A 24613-nucleotide genomic window follows, 5' to 3' on the forward strand; every position below is an offset into this window, starting at 1 on the left:
ATTTTAAAAATCCTTCCTTAGAAATCTGTGTTGTCGATTTTACAAATACTGCATGTTGCAGCATCTATTTGCTTTACTAAACACATACCTCTGTGATATCGTCTCCCTGTTCCCAGTGTAGATGAACGAATACGACATTGTTCTTATTTTTGTAAAAAACCAAAACAAAAGCCATTCTGTTGTCTTCTTGTGGTAGCATTTTTTGTTGCTCAGTTCTTATGCCCTAGTGCCTGTGAGGTGGCCTTTTCATGTCATGCCTTTTATCTGAGGCAAGAATAGTTTTATCTTTCTAAAGTGTAGAGAAAGTCAATGTTTTCTGAAAAGCCAGTTTGGGTGGGAAGGAGAGAGTGGGGCTAGAGGAATCCACTGCGAAAGGATGTTGGAGAACATTACACAGGAGTTGGGGTGGGGCTGGCGTGCGGTACCTTGAGAACTTTATGTTTGTCACTGAACTTAGAAAAGATATACTGTATGTGTTTTGGATTAGGTTTCTCCAAAACTGAACCCAAAATGCTGCTCAAGACAGATAGAAATAATTCCCCAGTGCCATGCCAGCTTTAGATGTGGTGACTTCAACTCCACCATATTAAATGTCCATAAAACCTCCGTGTGTCCCTATTACTCTTTTATTAGGAGCTATGAGTGCAACTGTGCAGGTTTTATATACAGTATTCATTTTAATTTCTCAGTATATGATGCTCTTAGCATAATTAGGTTTTGCATCCTGACAGACAGAATTAATGGTGGATATTGTATACTTGTCTGTTCAAATTTCTTAAATCAAATGGGGAATGGGGAGGAGTGCAAACATCTGGTGATAAATCACAGATTATGTTTGATTTACATGGTCCCAAAGTTAAACAAATTTATTGGGAGACGGGTTCTTCAGGTTACTCAGTCTCCTAACTTATTGAAATCTTCTGATAAAATATTATTTCTGAAGCTGATGAACAATAGAAGCATGAGAACCTAGCCAACATGAATATCACTTATAAATGACACTTTGTATCCAGAACTCTAAAATTTAAAACCTTAATATAAAATAACATACAAATTTCCAACAATAAGATGAATTCATGATCTATTTTTTTTAAATGAGGAACTACTAAGAACTTAATGTCTCTTAAAATCCTCAAGTAAGTTTTCGTAACAGGCTTGACGTGCTGATGGAATGTTTCCTACATACCTGAAGTCCTGATGCTTAAAATGTTCTTTTAAATCTTCATTTGAGAACAACTTAATAAACAGGAATACAGCAAATTCTATTTCTCACAGATTTTAAATCAGAAACTCTTCCAGTGCCTCTGTTACCTCCTTCCTGAACCCATTTGCTATCCTTTCTTTGTTTAGGACCTACAAAAGGGCTGGAACCAACACGTTACAAAGGTTACTAAGAAGTGAGGTGAACACAGTCTTCATTTGCACTGGCCATGGCAGGAAGTGTGAAGTAGTTGAGTTTTTCCCAGGGCATTCTGTAGATATAGAACTGTTTATTTAAATACCGTTTTTGTATATGCAATAAGTACATATTGTATATATTCATAATGCTAGAAGTGAGAATTTGAAAGGAAGTGGCGGGAGGTAGCTTAGGTATAATTCCAGTTGGAGAAATAAGGAAATGAGGTGGTTTATTCACAGACACAGTTTGCTGAAAAGTACTGGGATTATTTCGGGCCTTCCTGAAAAGGAGTTGAGAAGCCTCAGGCCCCATCCTCTCCTGCTTGTAGCCCTTTGCTCACAGGGACTGAGGGAGGAAATACAGTGTTTTCTTGTTTTAAGTCTCCTTCCCCCTCCGTACACACACGAACATGACTTCTTATGACTGTGTTGTAACTGTATGTTCCTCATTACGATTCTGTTACTCCATTGTCCCTGGGCCTGGTGTGTTCAGGAATGTACCCATCCCATTCTCTTTTTTTCAGACAACTTCCTGTGAAAAAAATTGTGGGAACTTTGCCGATATGAGGATGGGATTGGCAGAGTTCTCTCAACCTGCTTGGAAAAATGTTTCTTAAAAGACTGCTAACTTTTAAAAGGCATGAGCCATCTAGCAGATTTTCCTAGGTGTCTCCTAAAGCCCTGCATCTTTCCCAGTTGAGAATAAACAACCCATTGTTAGAGAAATGGACATCAGAACACATAGAGGGAATTGAGATGATGTGTATTTACTCTAGGGCTGCTATAGCTATGAACTGTGGACATGGGTTGTCGGGTCTGCACTTCTGCTTGCTGGCATCTCGTTATCCCATTAGCCCGCTGTTTCATTTACTACATACAGCACATGGGCAGTGACTCAGCCTTTTAGAGGGATGGGACTGTTTCTCTCTCTCTCTCTTTCTCTCTCTCTATTTCCCAGTGTCATCTACAGTCATGGGATACCATTAATTCCTCCCTTCCAAATGGGAAAGAGACCAATCCAGTTCACACGGGTCATTGTACTTAAGAACCTAAACTTGGCTGAATACAGCTCGATGGTTGATCCAAATACTGTTTTTCCTTTCTGTAAAGTGGCAAAAACTATTTCAAGGGAGCACGTGTATCAGATCTTTCATAGGGATGGTAGAAGAGGCAAATTAAGCCATTTCCCCAACTGTCCTCTAAAGCGGGAGCCCCTAAACCCTTAGGGGGCTGTGCTTTTTTAAATAGCTGTGAACGTGGTACATGCCCATGATACACTTTGTCTATTAGGGCTTTGAATATTGGTAGCAGGTTGGACGAAGGGGTTTGATTGGGTTTCAGCTAAAGGGGCCTCGACGACAGTGACTTAGCGCTGGACTGGGAATGGGATTCCCCAGAACCCACCTGGACACAGCATGCCCCTCAGCCCAGGTCTCCGCTGCTCTGCTCAGGGGTGGGATGCGTGAGAGCAGCTGAGCTCCAGACCCCGGGCCTCCTGCGGCGCCAAGTCAGGGGAGAGGAGGCCCCAGGCCCCTGCTTCGGGTCGCCATGGCAACGAGGCCTGGAATGCCACAGTGGTAGCCCTCTTCCTCGGCACATCCGGACTCCCAGTTCTGCTGCTTCAAGTCAATGTCCACAGCAAGGGAGGAACCCCGGAGGAAAATAACCACTCCCTTCTTCCCTTCACCATTGCCTTCCCCCTTCCAAAAAAGAAAAGAAAACTGCATGTTTGAAAGAAACTACAGGCAGTTTTTGGTGCAATTTGAGAGCAACTCTTTTGGGTTCTGGTTTTCTCTTCAGAGATTTGTTCGCCTCTTGTAAATCATTGGCTGCTTTGACGTTGAACTTGATGACATTTCATGTTTTCGTTGTGCTGCTTTTACATCAGTTTTAATTTTTTGTTTCTTTATAATTTTATTATTATTTTGAGAAGGTGTCCCCTTTCCCTCCTCCCTCTCCCGCTCTCCTCAACCAAAGGACTGTTTCTTACTAAGTTTTCTCAGTCATAAGGGCAAGTGTTTCCTTCCAGGTGTGTCCCGAGTTTATTAGGACTATCATACAATTGGGCAGGGGTGGGGGGACCTGGGTCCTCCTTGGGGGGACGGAAGGGAGGGAGGCGTGGGAAGACCACTCAGTGGTCAGAGATACTTGGGGAGGGGAGACTGAGTTTGAAATCATGCTTAAGATGCCAGTGGCTCGACCTGTGGTTGGTTTAAGTTCTAATTTTTAAAAGCTAGTTAGAGAACAGAAAATCATTGGGCCAAGTCACACCTGTATTTTTTTTTTCCCCCTCCTCTGTCTCCAACCTCTTTCTAGGTTCTTCACACACCCCCATTCGGCGTAGTACCCAGAGAGCTCAAGATGTGTGGCAGTTTTCGGATGGAAGCTCGAGAGCCCTTAAGTTCTGAGAAAATTTGAAGCCCCCAGGGGCGGGGTGGACGCGTGCCGCCCAGTCGACGTCAGCGTGGTCTGTCATCCTGCTAGTTTGTGATGTTTTCTGACAGTAGCCTCCAAGAAGCCGTTGTGCGAAGACAGAGTCCTGCAGAGTCCTTCCAGCCTGGACCTGCAGTGCCATTTTATTTATATTTTTTAATAAAAAGTAAAAACAAAAAAACAGACCCACATTGGAACAGTGAATCAGTCCCATAGAGAGGGCCCGTGGACCATCACTGTCATGAGTGATGCCCTGGCCCTTCTGAAACCAGCCAACCTAATTACCCGTATTGTGGAAATGCGCATGAGTCCCCACCCCTTGTTTCTATACATTCTATGTTGTCTTTTAAAAAGTGTGCTTAACATTGACACAATAAATGTTGGAGCTTTAGGTGGTGTTTGCTTGTTCTTTAATTTTTAATGCTTATAAGACAATGCAGCTGCTTATGACTTTGTATTTCTGTACCCGTTTCCTACAGACACCCATCGGGTGGGTAGGAGGAACAGATTTGAGAAATGGGCAGGAGATGTAGGAGGGGAACTAGGTTACCACTTATCAGATGGCATAAATTTTCAAGGAGAATCAAAATGCAAAACTTAGGAATAAATCATAGCAATATCATAATTAATGTAGTAGTAGTGTTGCTGTTTATTAATGCTGAAGTGTGGTTTTCCTAACTGTCTGACTTATAATTTGCATACCATTAAATAATGCATAAAATGGCACGCCGAATCCTGTTTTTCAAATATATGCTTTTGGTGGCTACCATGCAGGATTTGAATTTGTCTTTTAATTTAGCTTAGGAAAGATAACGTCACTGGGTGAGCGGTAAATCCTAAAGAAGGTGATAAATGTCAGTAGTTGCTCATTAAATATTCTAATTTTAGGTTCCCAAACCTTCAGGAAATATATCTTAATGCAGAAAACAAACATAAAGCTTCTTCAGTACTTACATCAGGAAATTTGGGGCAGATTTTAGAGGGGTGAAATTATAGGAGGAAAGAGGTTCACATCAGAACAGACCATTGTAATCATAGTAATGCTCCATTCCTTAGAAATTAGTGCCACAAATAAGTTACATCTACAAACAGGTGGTAAAAATTCTTTCTGGCCCAGTTAATTTGCACAGAACTTTTCTCAGTTTGGTATTTTTTACTGCTTGGAGATCCAGAAGAGAATTAGAAACAATATAGCAAATTAAAATAGATTTGTCAATAATAGAGCTCAGACACCTGTGTGCTGTAGATTCACATACAGAGCATGCACCTAAGTGGGGAAAATCTTACCCATCCACCTTCTGGCTAGATTACCTAGCTTAGTGAAAAGATAGCTAAATAATTGGCATCTGAATTCTTTCCTGCTTATTCATAATAAATGATGACTCCCTACAGTAGTGAGCTACCTTATACTTTAATACAGTGCTGTCTCGTGCATTATTTCACCTGCTCTCTGGGACAGAGCTCACGAATTCCACTTTTTGGAGGTGGAGACCGAGGCTCGCCAAGGTGAAGGGCTTGCCAGAGGCCACATCAGTAAGAGAGAAGGCAGGGAAGCCAGGTTTTCTGGTTTCTCGTTCAGAGCTAATTTCACCAAACTCTGTTTAACTGATCAAAGGGAGTGTCTTTTCCTGTGTTAGCACATAAGTCATAAATGTTCACAGACACACACGTGTGGCTTACACATACAGACCCAGGATGGCCTTTGGTAAAGGCATGCAGAGTTGCCTCTTCCTACCAGCAGATGTGTGCACCGAGAAAGGGAGGTTGCAGCCTCCTTGCCATCACCTTTCCCCCGTGGCTTTTCCGCGACAAATAACCTTGATTACACAAGTGGCCGGTTTGTGACTTCCTCTCTCCTAGTTGAGTGTGAGACTTCTAGACAAGAAGTTATTTCATAAAGAAACCCTCTCCCTGCCCCGTTCTCTACCTCTGTGTTGCTGAAATATAACCATTAGGGTTTCTGTGATGGCATCCTCCCTAAATGTGCTGAACTCCTTGCTGATGCCTCAAAAGAGTGGCACCACTTCCAAAGGGAGGCCAGAATTGAAACAACAATCCTGGGTCTTGAGACAAGTTCAGCCTTTGTAACTGCATTTGGTGGTCACTACACTTTCATTTCTGGTCTGTGTATCTACCTCCACTTTTTATTTCTTCTCAGAGTCAGTTTGTAAATAAGTAGATATCTCTAAAAGTGGGATTTTTAAGGGGCAAGAGGATAATGGAAGTGGATAACAGATATCTTTTTTTCCTCCCCACTTTGGAGAAGAACCCCCCCCAGAAAAAACAAACAAAACAAAAAGACTGTCTTTTCCCATGGCTTTTCAAGTTGAAAGACAACAAAAATTTATTTACAGAATTTATTAGGAAATGGTATTGCATTAGGTCTAGCCTTTTGCTTTCTTTTCTGTTTTCTTTCTTTCTTCCTTTCTTCCTTTCTCTCTCTCCCTTCCTTCCTTCCTTCTTTCCTTCCTTCCTTCTTTCTTTTCTTTCTTTCTTTCTTTCTTTTCTTTCTTTCTTTCTTTCTTTCTTTCTTTCTTTCTTTCTTTCTTTCTTCCTTCTTTCCTTCCTTCCTTCCTTCCTTCCTTCCTTCCTTCCTTCCTTCCTTCCTTCCTTCCTTCCTTCCTTCCTTTCCTTCCTTCCTTTTCCTTCTCTTTCTTTCTTTCTTTCTTTCTTTACTTCCTTCCTTCCTTCCTTCCTTCCTTTCCTTCCCTTCCTTCCTTTTCTTTTCTTTTCTTTCTTTCTTTCTTTCTTTCTTTCTTTCTTTCTTTCTTTCTTTCTTTCTTTCTTTCTTTCTTTCTTTCTTTCTTTCTTTCTCCCTCTCTCTCTCTCTCTTTCTTTCTTTCTCTCTCTCTCTTTCTTTCTTTCGTTCTTTCAGACAGAATCTCGCTCTGTCATCCAGGCTGGAGTGTAGTGGCAAGGTCTCAGCTCACTGCAACCTCCCCCTACCGGTTCAAGGATTCCCCTGCCTCAACCTCCTGAATAGCTGGGACTACAGGCACGTGACACTATTGCCCGGCTAATTTTTTTTGTATTTTTGTAGAGACCGGGTTTCACCGTGTTAACCAGGATGGTCTCCATCTCCTGACCTCGTGGTCTGCCCTCCTAGGCCTCCCAAAGTGCTGGGACAAGAGGCGTGAGCTACCTCACCTGGCCTAGGGCTAGACTTTTGAAACCCCATACAAGATTGATAATTTGGGAAGACATCTCTCAGTGTGATGAGTCAAGGTCATGGTTATCCATGAATGGCGGAAACAGGGAAGGGGCTCAACAGTCTGCCTGGGGTCCTCACTGTGTCCTCTCTGCAGAGTGGAACTTCAGATTGCAGAGAGATAAATTGGTTGCCTGACATGAGCACAGACTAGAGGACAGAGTCCCAGCCACTCGGATGGAGGAGACCAAATACAGGGCATTGTTTTTACTTTCCCAAGCCTTTTGTGGTCTGTTCAGATTATTATTTTTATTATTTTTGAGACGGAGTCTCACTCTGTCGCCTAGGCTGGAGTACAATGGCACGATCTTGGCTCACTGCAACCTCCACCTCCCGGGTTCAAGCGATTCTCCTGCCTCAGCCTCCTGAGTAGCTGGGATTACAGGCTCGCACCACCTGGCTAATTTTTGTATTTTTAGTAGAGACGGGGTCTCACCATGTTGGTCCGGCTGGTCTCGAACTCCTGACCTCATGAGCCACCTGCCTTGGCCTCCCAAAGTGCTGGGATTACAGGTGTGAGCCACCATGCCCGGCCAGATTATTACACTATATAAAAAAGGTCTGTTAGACTTTGGGTCCATGATGGGAAAGAAAGATACTCAGAGCCCCTGCAGCACCCAGCATCCAGCCTGCTGAATATCAACCTGTTTGAGAAATAATTGTTTCAAAAACCAGTGATCATTTAAAGAAAACTCTTAGGCAAGGAGTGCAATCTTGGAATCTGCTGAGGTCTAACTGAGTGCCCCAAACCTTGGCAGCATATTTCCTGGGCACTTTTGCTTAGAGTTTCCAAGAGCATTCATATTAAAATCAAGACCTTCAAGTGGTCAGGAATATCTTTCAGGTTTTGTGTGCATTGACATGATTTTTTCTTTTTCTTTTTTTGATAGTGAGGTTAACATTGACGAAGATGGCTATTAATATTAACATAGTTTTTTATAACCTAAGTGTCAATATTCCTATTTTTAAAAATTCTTATTTTATAAATCAGTGTCCCTGGACGTAGTAGTAGGATTAGAATGGAAGTATTCTGTAGGCTGTTGGTTCTTTTCTTACAGTATGCCACATAGCTTTGGCTCCTTTTTGAGTATAGTGTGAAGGAAGCAGATTTGAGGAATTTCGAGTCTGGTGGAAGTTCTGAAACAACCAGTGATGCAAGCACACCTTCCTTCTTCAAGAGTTCATCTTGAGTTCCTAACCAGCAGGGAAACAATATTATATTTCTTTCTTCTGACTGCCTAGGAGAGATGGTACTCTTCAGTTTGCATTCCCCTGGAGTTAAATTAAGTCATGGAACTTCTCACTTCCAGTAAAATCCAGAAGCAGTCATTGTCTGTCTTCCTATCTTAGTTTAGAGTATCTTATTACTAACCACATTGCCTTTCTTTTTGCTTTGTATTTTAAAAACTGCTCCCAGGAAGTACTTAAGGTTTATAGAGTACTTTTATATGCATGATAGAATCAATTTTCCTTGTGATTCTATAAATTAGATAAGAAAAGAATAGAGTGAAGTTGCTAGTAATCACCCATTTTAGAGATCAGAATAATAAGGGCCCAAAGATGAAGTGAAGTACCTAAGATCACAGTGTGAAAAAAAGGTCATAGCCAGGCTTGAAACCACACAGTTAGTGGCTGAGTCAGAATTGGAATCCAAGTCTCCCAGCTCTTGTGCAAAGGAATTCAAGTGGCAAATCTCTCCCTAGTGACCCGCTAAATTCAGAAATAGGAATAGCAGAAAAGTATGCATTTCAGAAGGATTTAAGAATGAACCCTAAAGCTTGTTTTGGTAGTGCCAGTACTAGTAGGGAACATGTCAGCCTGCCCCATATGGAATACGGGTTTCTACAATAGTATTCCTATGACCGAGAAGATTTAGGTCATAACCTGAATGGATTCTTCTTTAATTCACCCCTCCAATGGTAGAAATAAACCTGGGGACCAAGAATTGATGAGAGACAGCTTTTAAAGTTAAAAGGGCTGCTCATCAAACCAAATTCATCTCCAGTGGCTTAAGTGGATCTCATAATCTGTTCCATTCTCTAGACAAGATATGAGAGAAACACCCACTGAATTTGAATTTCAAGGCCACATCACATCCTGTTAGAGAATCCAAATAACCAATAGCATAACCTGTATCTTTTTTTTTTTTTTTGAGATGGAGTCTCGCCCTGTCTCCCAGGCTGGAGTGCAGTGGTGTGATCTTGGCTCACCACAACCTCTGCCTCCCGGGTTCGAGCGATTCTCCTGCCTCAGCTTACTGAGTAGCTGGAACTACAGGCACAAGCCATGATGCCCAGCTAATTTTTTTGTATTTTTAGTAGAAATGGGGTTTCATCTTGTTAGCCAGGTTGGTCTCAAACTCCTGACCTCAGGTGATTCGCCCGTCTTGGCCTCCCAAAGTGCTGGGATTACAGGCATGAACCACTGCACCTAGCCTCTGTGGCCATTTCTTTTCTTGCCAGTCACCCTTTGATTCACATTTATTTCTAATGGACATGGGTTGACTCCGAATGTCTTGGGGCCCGGTAGGGCAGCAGTTGCTGTGCACAGCAGCTGTTTAGAGCCTGCTCAGGCAAAGTGCTCCCTGAAATAGGAGCAAGACAGCGGGAAGCCTCACCGAGTAACAGCAAATCAAACATCCCTGTTGAGGATGGTCTGAGAGGAATAATTTGCCTGATTTTTCCCCCAGTGATAGTTCCCTGAATTTCCTTAGATGGTAATGCAAGCAGGCAACTCCCGCTGCCATTTCTGAACCTTCTGCTTCTCTCTCCCTGCTGATTTGTCCCTCTTCTAGAATACGTAGAAAGTCAATTGAGAGGTACGCAGAGATTAGCTTCCTTTGGGCTCTAAGATTTGCAGCATTGCTCACGCTTCTATTTCAGTGACTGATTTTACCTGTTGCTTCACCACACAAAGGGGAAAACCCAAAATGCAAATATTCCTCTTCAGAAACTCACCCAAATCTCAGAACTCAGGAACACAAGAGATTTTTCTTTAAAGCGGTCCCCTTTGTGTAGATTTGCCCGTAGCCAGCATGCCTTATTTGTGGAACTCTTTTTATTTTTCAGCTTCTGTGAGAGCACATTTTATTTTCCCTCTGACACAGGCCTATGTGTCGCGGCAGGATGGGGTTGGGGTTCCTGTGCTTTTGGTCTGGACTGGTAAAGGTGCTGTTCTCTGAGCCCACAGCTCAGGGTTATGATCTTGGCTTTATCATTGCCATGCTGACCCACCTGGCATCCCCTCTCTCTGCATGTGACACATGTGACACATTCAAGGCCCGTTCCTCCTCTGAAAAAGGAAGGGCACAATCCTACCTCCTACTTCCCAGCAGCACACAACAGTCACAGCAGTGGGAGACATTCATGTGTTCCGGGCTCTTGGGACTGGAGCGTTGACATCCAGTCTTGATGGCCTTGGGGATGTGGGGTTGTGGTCCATGTCAAGGGTGGGCTTTCCTTTGCTTTTGACTAGTAAACCCATTTTTCTTTACAAGCTTATGTCACAGAAAAAAAGCAGCAAGCGATTTTTGTTTGAAAACTAAAGCTGTCATCATGCACACATTTTTACACAGTTGCTTGTACAGTGCTCAGTGGCCATCTTATCACTTTGGCTGTACCTTAAGGTTGGGGTCCCTCTTCACCCCTTTTCCTGCTGGAGGGTAGCATTAGTGGACAACCCTCTCCCACAGGCCCATGGTATCTCACTGAGGCTGGCAAAGCACCAAACTTCTTCAGGTGCCTGGAGATCCAGGCCCAGATGTTTCTGAAATGTGATCTCTGACTGAGAACCTAACCCTTCTCGTCCTTGACTGGCAGACTGCTCAGGGCTTGCTAAAGAGGAAAATGTAGGTTAAAGTAGAAATAATCATATCAGCTAGTGTTTATTGAGAATTTACCACGTTCTAGGCACAGTGATAAGGGCTTTCTATGCATGTTCTTTCTTTCTTTCTTTTTTTCGAGATGGAGTTTTGCTCTTGTTGCCCAGGCTGGAGCCCAGTGGCACGATCTCGGCTCACTGCAACCTCCGACTCCCAGGTTCAAGCAATTCTCCTACCTCAGCCTCCAGAGTAGCTGGGATTATAGGCATGTGCCACCATGCCCAGCTAATTTTTATATTTTTAGTAGAGACATGGTTTCACCATGTTGGTTAGGCTGGTCTCGAACTCCTGACCTCAGGTGATCCACCACCTTGGCCTTCCAAAGAGCTGGGATTACAGGCATGAGCCACCGTGCCCAGCCTCCATGCATGTTCTTATTTCTTCTTCCTGATCATCATGTGGGATAGGTACTATTATTATTTTCATTCTACTGAAGCTTAGAGAGACTAAATGACATGTCTAAGGTTTTGCAACTCGTACTACTACTACTACTGTCATATAACTCCAGAACACTCACTCCCAACCTCTACATATTGACTCCTAGTATCTACCTCATCCTGAAATTTTGTCATCACTTGTAATGCCAACGCTGAGTTTACCATCTTAAAAAAATTAACAGTGCTAATTAAACTGATTAAGAAGTCTATTCAAAGTGGTTTTGCTTTGAGGGCTCCGGTTCTGCTGACTATGGAGCAAGGCTGGTGTCATTTCTTGCTGTGGTGCTTGCATTTCTGTCCATTTCTGGTGATGGGAGGACCAGTATGGTTTTGTGAGGCATATCTGAGGAATTCACTCCCCAGTCTTCTCCATCTGCAGTATGGCTCATTCATTTGTTCAATCAACAAATATTTATTAGATTCCTGCTATATGCAACCTGCTGAGTTAACTGCTGGGGAAGGGATGCAAAGAGGTAAAAGGCACAGTCATTGTGAATCAGAAATTGCTACTAGTGGAGAATTAAATTAATTAGAATCCTATTAAATAACTGGTCACAGTTAAGCTGGAATGGTGAGAATAGTGAGCTTTAAAAAATGCTGATATAGAATTCACTTTGCCTGTGTAGCCAGCAGTCCCAGGCAAAGGACCTGAGTACTCTGGAATGAATGGGAATATTATTCTTTATACTTTATCAGTGGTACACGCACTTAAAACTTGTTTTTCAAATGTAGGGGTGAGTATACATTGGTGTTTCCTCACGTATTTGGCCCAGTCCTTCTTGTAAATAACAACACCAATGATTTAGAAAGAGGTTAGTAACAGGAACACAGTCTTTGTCCTGTGATTAAAGATAAAATAACTGTAACAGAGGATAAGTCCATGTATTTTAACCTTCTGAGCTGACCTCTAACTGATTACCTGCCACTAATTCATTCCAAATGGAACAAGACAAAGAAATCTTTACTTTTCCCGTTTGCGGTATTATCTTTCTCAGATCACCAGCATAAGCAAATATTTCCCCCCACCCTGCGGTGTGCAAGAGGCTCTAGGCACTGTGGGGAATTATAAATAGGTACAAGACCCAACCCCTGTCCTCAAAGGGATTACAGTTGGTCCTATGTGGGGGCTAAAATTATATGCATAAAAGCACATAACAATAGGAGAGGGCAATATGATTAATCCATAAGTGAGAGATGTCAACTGGAGGAATGTAGAGGAAGATAATTTCTCTGGGGCCCACAGAGACGTTAGGCTTTTAGTCATCAAAGACAGGCTAGGATTTAGATGATAGAGAGAAACGATGACAGCAAACCAGTTCAAGGCAGTACTGCAGTATTTGGAGGGCACTGACCAGACCAGTGTGGCAGGAAAATGTTTGTCTATGAAACTAGTGGAACATAAGGTGGGAAACAAATTTAGGGCCATGTTATGGAGTCACTTTGACAATAGGCCAAGGGGCTTATATTTTATCTTATAGTCAATAACATTTTCTTCAATCTTTTTTTTTTTTTTTTTTTTTTTTGAGGCTGAGTTTCACTCTTGTTGCCCAGGCTAGAGTACAATGGCACGATCTTGGCTCACTGCAACCTCCGCCTCCCAGGTTCCAGCAATTCTCCTGCCTCAGCCTCCCGAGTAGCTGGAATTACAGGTGCCCGCCACCACAAGCAGCTAATTTTTTGTATTTTTAGTAGAGACAGGGTTTCACCATGTTGGCCAGGCTGGTCTTGAACTCCTGACCTCAGGTAATCCACCCGCCTTGGTCTCCCAAAGTGCTGGGATTACAGGAGTGAGCCATCGCGTCTGACCTTTCTTAAACCTTATAGTCAGTTAACGGTTATTCAAAATCATGTCCATAGAAAAGTTTTGGAAGAGTGCAGCAGGGCATGAAATACATTGAAAGGGAATTCAAAACAAACCAAGAGACTGGTCGGAGGTTGATCCTGGAAGGTGTTGGCTGTTTCATTGAAGGATTCTGCTGTGCATGCACTACTTGGGTTAAACTATGTAGTCATCCTTGACACATTCAAATAGACATTAACCCTATTGTTTGAAGCTGTATCTAAATTCCCCATTTGGGCTGGTCTAGACCCATCCCAGACTGTAGAAGCTTGAAAAAGTTCTTCCTTATGGATGGACACCACACCACACCACACCACAAACAGCCTAAAGATAAAGACCTTGAGGCCCAAACAGGTCAGTTAGTTCCTAGGGATTGACTGTTTTCACAACGCAAAGGACGACTTCGTGTCTCATTAAGCACTTAACGTTTTAGCATCATGTCTCAAAGCAAAATGATAAACCTAACTGAAGAAAGACTAGAACGCTACAAGAGTTTTGCAGATCGGAGAGGTACAACGACTTCTTTTTTAGAGGGAGATTTAAGAATTTTTTTCTTTTTGTAGACACAGGGTCTTGTTTTGTTGCCAGGTTGGTCTCAAACTCCTGGCTTCAAATGATCCTCCTGCCTTGGCCTCCCAAAGTGCTGGAATTACAGGCATGAGCTACCACCCAGCTGTGATTTAAGACTTTTTTGATTCTCCTATTTGTAAAAGTTATATTATATTGTTTTTTCTTTGCAATATGCTTGTTGGTACAGGCCTGTGTCCTGTAATAATATTATTTTATTGCTATTTGGCCATAACATTAGATGAATTTCATAATAAAGGCATGGATTAGAATAAGCAAGCATGTATATACATAACCAAAGAAGCATTCTCTGCACAAAGTAAGGCAGTGCAGGCAGGGGCTTCACTCTCTTGGAGCTTGCATTTCAAAAATAGAGACTTGGTATTTTTGTACTGCAGTCATAAGTCATATCATCTGGTGTCCTTCCCTATCTCTCTCCCTCATGTCTACTATCCTGTTTCTCCTGGAAGCAGTACTAGTCTATGACTGTCCAGTGTCATAAGTCAGAATATTTAGGGCATATAAAGAACTCCTTTTTGGTGCTGGGTTGCAAACTCTCTATTTCATCCTAGAGTTTCTTCCAGAGCTCCGGAGTCTCCACTCCTGTCACCTGCCATGGTCACAAGTCTCAGCAATGCCCCCCTGCAACACTCCCACCTCAGGACGGTGGCCTAGGAGCAAGCGTGTAAATACAAGCTAAGGATCAGTCACAAGGGAATGGCCGGGAGGCGTCTGAGGGGTTCAACACACATGGAAGTGTTCCCCTGAGGTGTGAAAACACTCTGCTATTACCAGGACGCCCTATATTTCCCCTCCCATTGAAATATAGTAAAGCGTAATGAAAAAGTGAGGTATAGACCTTAACGGGGGACAGGGAGGAAAGCAAGGCCTGTGTGAGAAGAAGTCTGTGAGCAGACAAACTTCCTTCACTAGCTAAGCACCTTCCTTCATGTCAGTACAAGGCTCAATCCGTGCCTCAGCAAAACATAATCACTAAAAGTCATACATACAATACTTGGGTTAGGAAATGCAAACATGTGTTCCAAGGGCCTGTTTGCATAGATTCATTCTTTTCCATTTGCCCATGAGTCAGAATCATGGTATATGTATGGGAAGTATGCACATATGCACAGTCACACATATAGTTCCTTGTGTATATACCTATTTATAGCACATGCATATTCATGTGCCTCCCGTATACACACATCTAGACAGAAAAAAAAAATGCCTCATCTGTAATGACTATGATGATCTCAATGACATTACTGGCCTTGATCTTTAATAGTCATTATCCTCTAGTTTCTGTAGTCTTATCCTCAGAAGCTGTATTCACTCTGGGCTCCCACTCTTCTGGAGTTAAAGGTAAAGGCTAGAAAGCCAGGCCAGCAAAGGTTAGCATATCCTCTTCTGGCCTAGGGAGTCCTTATGTCCATAGAACAGATGTAGGGTGGGCTGGAGCCGAGTAAACCTATCCCCTCTTCTACTGGAAATCACATTGAATTCTGACCCAAGGGGCCTCTGTGTTGCAAATGGAAAGGTAATTAAGCCACAAGACTTTGAGCCTTTTGGGGCTAAGAGGGCTTTTCACATCCAGTATATTTTTGAAGGGCAGAGGGTAGAGGTAAGAGAGACATAAGAGGCCTTGAAGAGAATAGAAACAAGATAACAGGTGTTGGGTGCATTGCCATTAGGGGGCATGGATAAACAGAAAACACATTTAAAAATTAATTTTACTTTTAAAACACACTGAGAATTCTACCAGCATTCTTGATGGTGTGACAGAAGCATGGGGTTACCAACTTGCCCAGTGAGTGTGCTGGGAAGATGGATGGGTTGAAGTGCTCCTTCTGCTATTATCGTGATTATTTTTTAAATGATTATCATCGTGGAAAATTTCACCTGCAGAGACCTGGAGTGAGACCTCGAAGGACAGGAGCCCTCCGCTGGTAATGACACTTGGTTGTTAACCAACACAACCAAGGATGGAGCCCAGTATCTAGAGGGAGGTAACCAATCCCCAGGAGCAGCCCCCAGAGGAATGTCGGTCCCATTTCAGCCACTTCCAACAAGGAGAATTCTGCTAGCTGTGACTCGGTGTTGATTCAGATGATTCCTCCGGGATGCATGGCTGCAGTAGAGCTCGGAAAATCTGAAGCAAGCGAGAGGACTTGAGATTTCCATTTAGGAATGTTGACACCTTCCCATGTTCAAAGGACATGTGTGTGTGTGTGTGTGTGTGTGTGTGTGTGTGTGTGTGTGTGGATGCATGGGTGCGCATGTGTGTTGGGCCTGTGCAGAGGGTGAGAGTCCATCCTTTCTCCACTACCCAGCTGTGTTAGGCTTGCTGAAGTGGAAGGTGCTGCCCGTAACTACTCACCCTCTCCTATCATCTCCCTTCTTTGGAACCAAGCTGACAGAACTCTTTAGCATGGGCACTCTTCGTTTTTTTTTCTTTTTCTTTTTCTTTTTTTTTTTTTTGATGGGCCAAGCTTACAGTTTTCAAAGTGCTATGACAGGATGGTTGCAAAAATAAAAAGCTAGTGAAAGCTTAGTCACAATATTTCTATAGCTGGCAATCAAAAGATCATATTGCATGCAACTGGCAAAATCATCATAGGGAAATTATGCATTTTCCAGAATACCTTATTCCCTTCTGTGTATTAAACATTACTTTAATATTCTGGTGACAATGTTTTATAATTAATCTAAATGTAAGGGAATGAACACACCAGAGATTATGTCTCAGTGCAAAGAGGTGAAAAAGGCGTCTTTGCAGTGGCAGACCGGATTACAGACTCAACTCCTTTCACTTACAAGCAACCACAGCTATCACTGAGGGCTAATATCCTGCCACATCCTCCAGTGAATGCAAACATTCTGTACACTTTGGGGAGTAAAACTCTTTCACTCATAAGGGTGTTAATGTTAACACAGAAGAAAAGTGTTTTAAAAATTGCGTTAGTTCATAGACTTATATTGAACTCATGAGGGGGAATCTAGCCCCAGAGAGATAAAAACTAAAGAGCTCAGCCATAAACCAGTATGATAACATCCTTATTATAAGATGCAAATTGAGGGACCCAATTCACTAAAACACATGTTACTGGTATTTAATTTTGCTTGTGGGAATATATCAGAAGTTGGCCTATGCCTTATGCACAATGTACTTAAAACGAGGGCAAGTAACTTTAGCTATAAAAAACAGTGATAAAGCAGCACAGGGCAAGCCGGGATTGAGAGATAATTGCGAGGCTCTAATTTAAGTGTCAGCATACACAGCTTTCTTTCCTAGCTTAGGCTGGGAAGCACAGCGCCCGCGTGCTGAAGGCGAGTGGGCTCTGTGTTAGGGAGGCTGGGGTCCCAAACCAGGGCAGGGGAATGGTGGCCCTGCGTGGCTCGTGGACCTCTCTCAGGGATTCCTCTCAGCAGGGGCTGGAAGAGCAGACCCACACCCAGTGGTCATTGCAGGAACTTCACTTGAGCTGGTCTGCTTGTGAGCCTGTGGTTTGGAGAGGAGAAGACGCACTTCCCTATGAGAAAAAGGTCAGTTCCTCTTTCCCTGGGTGGCACAAACAGCCTGCTGGGTGTCCTTGGCCTTCCTACCACCCTTGAGTCAGTGAATTCCCTCTCAGGGTGTCACTGAGAGGATGCACTCTGTGTGTCTCCAGGTGGTCATCCCTGTGGGCTCCACAGATGAGGACACCGGCCCTCAGCTCCGCCCCCTCTCAGAAGCCTTCCTCACCTGGGGGTTCTGGGTGAAGGGAGCTCCCCACCGGAGACTCATGTGGGATTGTGTGTGGACCATAGAGCCACAGAGTGTCACCTGGGAGCCGGGCGAAATGCGCAACCTGCAGCCCCTCCCTCCTCAGACCTATGATTCACGATTTGCGTTTTAGGAAGACACGTGAACTTGTGAGAAGTGTGCTACACCTACCCTCTGACCACTGCATGAGCCCCTCATTCACCATTTAGGGCTTGCAGGGTTTGAAGAATTAAGAGACGGTCTTCTAAATGCCTCATTTTTAGGGGGTTAAACCTTTATGATTAGAGGGAAAATTATTGCAAGAAGCATAGGGATGCATCAGAGGTCAACAGAGCGCAAGCATGAAATGCCACTAACACTATGTTAGATAACATCAGGGGTCACCTTGAGGTTGGCTGGGGAGGAAAGGGATGTCCAGCCCTTGAGGGCATGAGATGTCTGCTGAGAGAGACATTTTGCTCTGATGGTGTTGGCTCAAGCCCAAGAGGACGCTATGGACATCAGCGTGGTCTGCCCCTGCCTAGCCCTCTCCAGAAATAGGCCACCGGCCACCTCCTGAAGAGTGAAAGTTAGGGAGAGCAGAGAGGAGAGGGTAGGGGGCAGAGGACAGGGGTCCCCAGGCCACCAAATGGTGAAACTCAGTTAACCTTGAGGCAGACTGGGTGAGCCTACAGTGATTGCAGGGGCTTAGACTAACCCTGCCCCGCTAAACTGCCAATGTCTGGATTTCCTTAATAAGATGAAAATCTTCTTGTAACACAATTAGGAGAGAAAATGCTTATACCACAAAGGCTGGGTTGAGGTAACACTTAAGTGTGAATGGGTTAAAGAATAACCAGCCAATCAATCACCAAGTCTCAACAAGGAGTGAAGACATGGCCCTCTCCTGGTTTTGCTGGGGTGCACTGAACATGTGTGGGAAAGACTCAGATAAAACTGATCATAGGGTTGGGTGCAGAGCGTGCATTTTGAAGTCTCCCCTCTTAGCCAGGAGTCTGGGCCTAGTTTACGTCATACTGAGTGAGAGAGGAAGCATCTTAGTAAGGGTTGTATTTCAGTCAGGCAGCTGCAAAGACCACAGCTCAACTTTGCATTCTTCAATGAAGCTTTTTGCTTTTTTGTTTTTAAACCCAGGTTATTTCATACAGAGGAGGTTGGCTCTTAGGGCTTTATTAATTGGAGCATTATATTTAAATGTCTTATTTTTTCATCTGACCCTGTCTTAGTCTTCGTGACTTCCCTTGTAGCAAGCATAGCCCTCCTCACGTAACTCCTGGGTGATGAGTGAGCTCTGTATGGATGCCCAGATGTAAATGGCCTTTGGAAGGACCGGCAAGAACTTTGGTGGGATAATTTCCTCTCCTAGGATGGATTTTATTTTCCTTATTGTGTTCTCACTAGAATGGCCACATGCATCCAGGTCTCTGGAGTAACTTACTTTTGTTGTCTCTCCATTTTTAAAAAGCAAAGTGGACATTTTTCTCAAGCCTTTTGAAGTTCAAATTACATCATCGGATCATCTAAACGCTGTCAGATGGGCAGAAGATTGGGGATGGGTTGGGGGAGTGGGATCACTAATTACCACATTCGAATGTGTGGATTCAAATGCTCCTGTTTCTTCTATAGATTAGATCCAGGCTTTAACTTCAGTTTCATGTGTGACCTTTGAGAAGCCATCTCTCCAAGTGCTTCCTTTGGAAGGGTGAGCCCCGGGTGTCTCTCTCTGAGAGAGGCCCTTGCTCCATCTGGGCTTGACTCTGCCACGTGGGATCAGAAGGAACGTACATTCTGTCAGCAGCTGCCGGAAATGCTGGAGCAGCAGCCCTGGAGGGCGGGTGAAGCAGTCTCTCGTTTTGGAGGAGGCGTGAGAAGAAATTCATGGGGGGCTTTAATTCTTTTTAGATTCCCAACCATTTTCTTCTAGCTGCTACTCCCTGCATTTGTGTAACTATTAGTTTGCAACACATGTGGCAAGCTTTCTCTCATTGGCTGCTCACTGCGGCACTGTGGGGCCATGCAGCCAGGCAGGTGCTAATGCCTCCGTTTCACTGACTGGGAGACTGAGACTCAGAACAGTTGGGAGCTCTCCTAAGATAACACAGCTAGTTAGAAGTCAAGCCAGGTCCCCAGGGTAGAGCTTTCAGTACTGTGTGAGGGCAGCATAAAATGAAGTCTGTAGACTGTTTTTTCTCTGAGAAGTTCAAGTCTTCTGCCTTACTGCTTCTTCCCTCCCAGACAATAAGTTGGTCTTGTGCCCTCTCCAGGGACAAACTTGGGAAACACCTCTTCAGTGTGAGGTAGCAGTCTCCTTTAGCTATTGTCACAGCCAATTCACAGAGGTCTAAGGCCCCCAGCTTAATTGATGGTTAATGACCAATTCCACCCCATTCCCCCACCTCCATCAAAAAAGCGGGCAAACACCACTTCATGCCTACTAGAATGGCTATTAAAAACAAACAAACAAAAACAGAAAATAACAAGTGTTAGCTAGAATGTGGAGAAGATGGAGACTGCATGCATTGCTGGTGGGAATGTCAAATGCTGGAATCACTGTGGAAAACGGTTTGGTAGTTTCTCAAAAAGTTAAACACTTACCATACGATCCTGAAATTCCACTCCCAAGTGTACAGCCAAAACAATGGAAATCAGGGATTTAAGCGGATTTCTATACACCCATGTTCATAGCAGTATTAGTCACAATAAATACAAAGTAGAAACAACCCAAGCATCCATGAAAAAGATGAATGAGGCCTGGCATGGTCGCTCACACCTGTAATCCCAGCACTTTGGGAGGCTGAGGTGGGTGGATCACCTGAGGTCAGGAGTTGAAGACAAGCCTGGCCAACATGGTGAAACCCCGTCTCTACTAAAAATATAAAAATTAGCTGGGCGTGGCGGTGCATGCCTGTAATCCCAGTTACTCAGGAGGCTGAAGCACAAGAATCACTTGAGCCCGGGAGGTGGAGGTTGCAGTGAGCTGAGATCATACCATTGCACTCCAGCCTGGGTGACAGAGGGAAAATGTGTCTCAGGAAAAAAAAAAAAAAAAAGAAAAGATGAATGGATAAACAAAATGTAAGCTATACACACAGTGGAATAATATTCAGGCATAGAAAGAAATGAAATTTTGACATATGCTACACAAACATTGTGCTAAATGAGATATGCCAGATATAAAAGGACCAATATTATATGTTTCCACTTCCATGAGGTACCTAGACTAGGCAAATTCATAGGGACAGAAAGTGGAATAGAGATTACCAGGGGATTAATGAAGGGTTGGGAAAGAGAGCTACTGTTTAACGGCTAGGGAATTTATGCTGGGGATGATGAAAAAGTTCTGGAGGTGGATAGTGGGATGAGGGCACAGCATTGCAAACGTACTTAATGCCACTGAAGTGTATACTCACAAATGATTAAAATGGTAAATGTTACATTATATATATATTAACATAATTTTAAAAGACTGTTAAAAGAAAGCAAACAGGCCAGGTGCGGTGGCTCATGCCTGTAATCCCAGCACTTTGGGAGGCCAAGGCGGGTGGGTCACTTGAGGCCAGGAGTTCAAGACCAGCCTGGCCAACGTGGTGAAACCCTACCTCTACTGAAAATACCAAAATTAACTGGGATGTGGCAGCACATGCCTGTAATCCCAGATACTGAGGCACGAGAATCGCTTGAACATGGGAGGTGGAGGTTGCAGTGAGCCGAGACTACACTACTGCACTCTAGCCTGGGCAACAGAGTGAGACTCTGTCTCAAGAAAAAAAAAAAAAAAGGAAGCAAACAAACCTAAATAGAAAAAACAACCGAACAAACAAAAACAAAAAAGGAGGCAAAAGAAGAAGAGAGGGCCCAAGGGTAAAGGACAGGGGCTGGTGTGGAAGACACAACAGTACATCATGAAAAGGAAGAAGAAAAAGAGAAAGGGTGTCTCTGGGAGAGGTTCAGGTGGTGCTCTACCCAAGGGGTCGCATACCTTAGTGCTGGGAAGAGAGGCATTCTCTGGGGCCTGAGACTCCTGCAGGGAAACTGTCCCAGTATCAGCCAGAGAAGAGATGGCTTTCTTTTACTACATGGCAGCAGCCCTGGAGCTCCGGGGCAGGATCATAGCCTTAGGGCGGGAGAAGTGCCCATTTCCAATTTATTTATGTGTTTTATCCCCAGAGTGGGATAAATGATTGTGAAACTGACCTAATATTTATGTCTATTTTCAGGCCGGGGGTTGATATGAGTGCTTTCTTGATGAACTGCGCCCTCAGAGCTATTTACTTTAGTGGAAGGTTTCTTTTGAGGAGGAGATTGGGAAAAGTTATCAAATTCTGTGGTTGCTGCTTCCTCTAATTATATTCTCACTTTTGAATAATTTTTAAGCCCTTCGGAAGTACAAGAAATAGGGGCTTTTAAAATGATGAGAGCATTCCCACCAAAGGTAAAATGCTCCCTACCCCGGGGCCCAGCTCTTTACAGTGAGTTTGTGAAATCTACTTTTATCATTCTAAAAGTTTCATGTTGTCCATACTGCCTGTTAGGAAATGTGGAAGAGCTGGCTTTCAAACTTGGACTTGAAGCCAGGCATCGTAGTGGGTGATTGTAATCTTAGCTACTTGCTTGAGCTGAAGACTTTGAGGCTACAGTGAGCTATGATTGATTGTGTCACTATGCTCCAGCTTGGATGACAGAGCAAGACCTCAGTCTCAAAAAAAAAAAAAAAAAAAAAAAAAAGGACTAAGGCTGGCAGAGACAAGAAGACTAAAACTTTGTATTAATTTGTTGTATGGTCATTCCTCGTTTTTTCAGAATGGACTGCTCTCTTTTTTCCCTTTAAGCAACAAGATGGTAGAATTACAACCCAGCCCCTGCCTGTAGAACTCTCTGTTCAGTCCTGAAGGTTAAAGTCCGTAGATGAAAAAGGCTGGAATGCAAGGTGTGAACACTGAGATAAAGCAGAGCATGGGCACTTGTTTTGTTTGGTTGCCATGAGGCTCCGTTTTATTTTATTTTTAAGACAAGGTCTTGCTCTGTCACCCAGGCTGGAGTGCAGTGGTATGATCATGGCTCACTGCAGCCTCAACCTCCTGGGCTCAAGCAATCCTCCCACCTCATCCTCCCCAGTAGCTGGGGCTAGCCACCAAACCTAGCTAATTTTTTATAGAGACAGGGGTCTCGGTATGTTGCCTAGGCTGGCCTCGTACTCTTGGGCTCAAGCGATCCTCATGCCTCGGCCTCCCAAAGTGTTGGAGTACAGGTGTGAACCACTGTGCTAAGCGTCATCAGGCTTTAGAACTAGAAGCTCAAGAAGTGGCCTCAACAGTAAAGGGACTTCAGAAATGAAATTACATTCTGAAACCAGTGCAGAGGAACCAAGTATTCAGCACTGACTTGCTCTCAGGTAGCACTGAGCATATATTTGCTGGCGACAGAGGCAGATGATTTGAATTTATTTTTTGCCAAATGGTTTTGTTTCCTGAGTCCTGAGAGATGACCTGGTCAAACCTTCCCCTTTGAGACGGAGTCTCGCTCTGTGGCCCAGGCTGGAGCGCAGTGGCCAAAACTGCAAGCTCCGCCCCCCGGGGGCCACAAGCTGGGACTAACTGTATTTTTAAAGTAGAGACGGGGTTTCACCGTTTAGCCAGGCTGGTCTCGATCTCCTGACTTCGTGATCCGCCCGCCTCGGCCTCCCAAAGTGCTGGGATTACAGGCGTGAGCCACCGCGCCCGGCCGTCCCCTTTAATCTTATTAAGGAAAATCGATGGGCACAAGCTGGGATTAACTACAAGGGAATTTGAGCAGCAAGAGAAGCTCATTCTTACAAGGTGCTTGGTAAATTTGGGGAATTCTCTGAACATTCTGAGTAAATATCTGGGTGGAGGGCAAGGAAGTGACTATATTATTACTAGCAATGCAAGGAGATAGTCATAGCTTTGACAAATACTTTTAGGTTTGCTGAAGAGTTTTTATTTTCTTCTTTTGTCTCTATGCCATCCAGGTATTGCTATTGCCCTAATTTCTCAGAGAAGTAAACCCAGGCTCAGAGTAGTCTGGGGGTTTGTTGGAGGCCACAGAACCGGTTAGAAGAAGCATGGATTAGGATGCAGGTATTGTGACTCATTCTGCAGACTTCCTTTGGGGTTTTCAATCTTGTCCTTTCTGGTTGTGCCCACGCCTGGGTTTAGACTCATGCTGGGGGCTAGGTGGGAGCGTGTTGGATGTCTTGGGGTGAGTGTGGGAATGGAGGGTAGCTCTTGCAGTGCTCAGGCTAAAGCTGGTCCTAACCCTGCCATGCAGGGGCAGGGGGTGATGGGTGATAGCAATTCAGGCCAGACCGTTTCTCAGAAGGGTGGAGTGTGAGTGCTGGGTCAGGCTAGTGAGGCATGGTTCTCTGTAATTGCATTCAGCTTGCAATAGCTGATGGCACTGATGAATGGAGCCTCTGGGCCACTTCTGGGCCTGGCCAGCTCCCCTGCCTTCCCCTTCGAATTCAGGTGCCCTCTTTTGAGGTTGCTGTTCTGGTCAGGATAGCTAAGCTGTCCTTCAGTAGGCCATTGTTTTAGTATTCTCAGATTATCTGGGAGCGGTCTCTAGTCTCCTCTCCTCAGATGGATTTAGCACATCTCACCTTGATGGTTCCTGAAGCAAGGACTCTGACTTTGAGAGGACGGAAGGTGGGGGAGCTTGCTGAGCTGAGACTGGAGCTGGCAGGAGCGCTGGCAGCGAGGATGGCAGCTGCAGGGACCCTATCCAGGTGCCGTGTTGGGGCCAGGCCTTGAAGGCAAACTCCTCCTACTCCCCATGTGTGCTGACAGGAGTGTCTCAGGGAGGGGGCTGCTGAGGTTGTCTTCGGGTCACATGGCTGCTGGGCATGGCACTGGATTCAGGACCAAGAGTCCTGGGCTCTAACTCCTGTTCCTTCACTTCATGTTCTTTTCTCTGGATCTTAGTTTTCTCATCTGTAGCAGGAGCCGACGAATTCTAAGGTCACTCTTAGATTCTACAGGACTCTCCCTGGAAGAGAACTCAGGAGGGGCGCCTGGGAGGCGGCTGCTCAGGGTGGTCAGGTACAAAGCCACCAGGCAGAGGCACAGGA

General features: G+C 44.2%; 1 protein-coding gene and 1 long non-coding RNA gene across 14 annotated transcripts in view; both read left to right on the forward strand.

Annotated features, from left to right (window-relative positions):
- BCL11A (BCL11 transcription factor A) overlaps positions 1 to 4222 on the forward strand; it is a 101458-nt gene extending 97236 nt beyond the window's left edge. For all 13 annotated transcript variants that reach the window (XM_050753454.1, XM_050753450.1, XM_050753458.1 and 10 more), the window contains one exon: positions 3715 to 4222. In XM_050753454.1, coding sequence (XP_050609411.1) covers positions 3715 to 3816 — 102 coding nt within the window. In that variant the 3' untranslated portion in view covers positions 3817 to 4222. The remainder of the gene's footprint in view (positions 1 to 3714) is intronic.
- A 12843-nt stretch (positions 4223 to 17065) lies between these two features.
- LOC126933625 (uncharacterized) overlaps positions 17066 to 24613 on the forward strand; it is a 37818-nt gene continuing 30270 nt past the window's right edge. Inside the window, exons 1-2 of the long non-coding RNA XR_007718686.1 lie at positions 17066 to 17306; positions 23516 to 23624. This is a non-coding gene — a long non-coding RNA (uncharacterized LOC126933625). The remainder of the gene's footprint in view (positions 17307 to 23515; positions 23625 to 24613) is intronic.

This window comes from Macaca thibetana, chromosome 13 (assembly GCF_024542745.1).
Source record: "Macaca thibetana thibetana isolate TM-01 chromosome 13, ASM2454274v1, whole genome shotgun sequence".
Classification (NCBI taxonomy): domain Eukaryota; kingdom Metazoa; phylum Chordata; class Mammalia; order Primates; family Cercopithecidae; genus Macaca; species Macaca thibetana.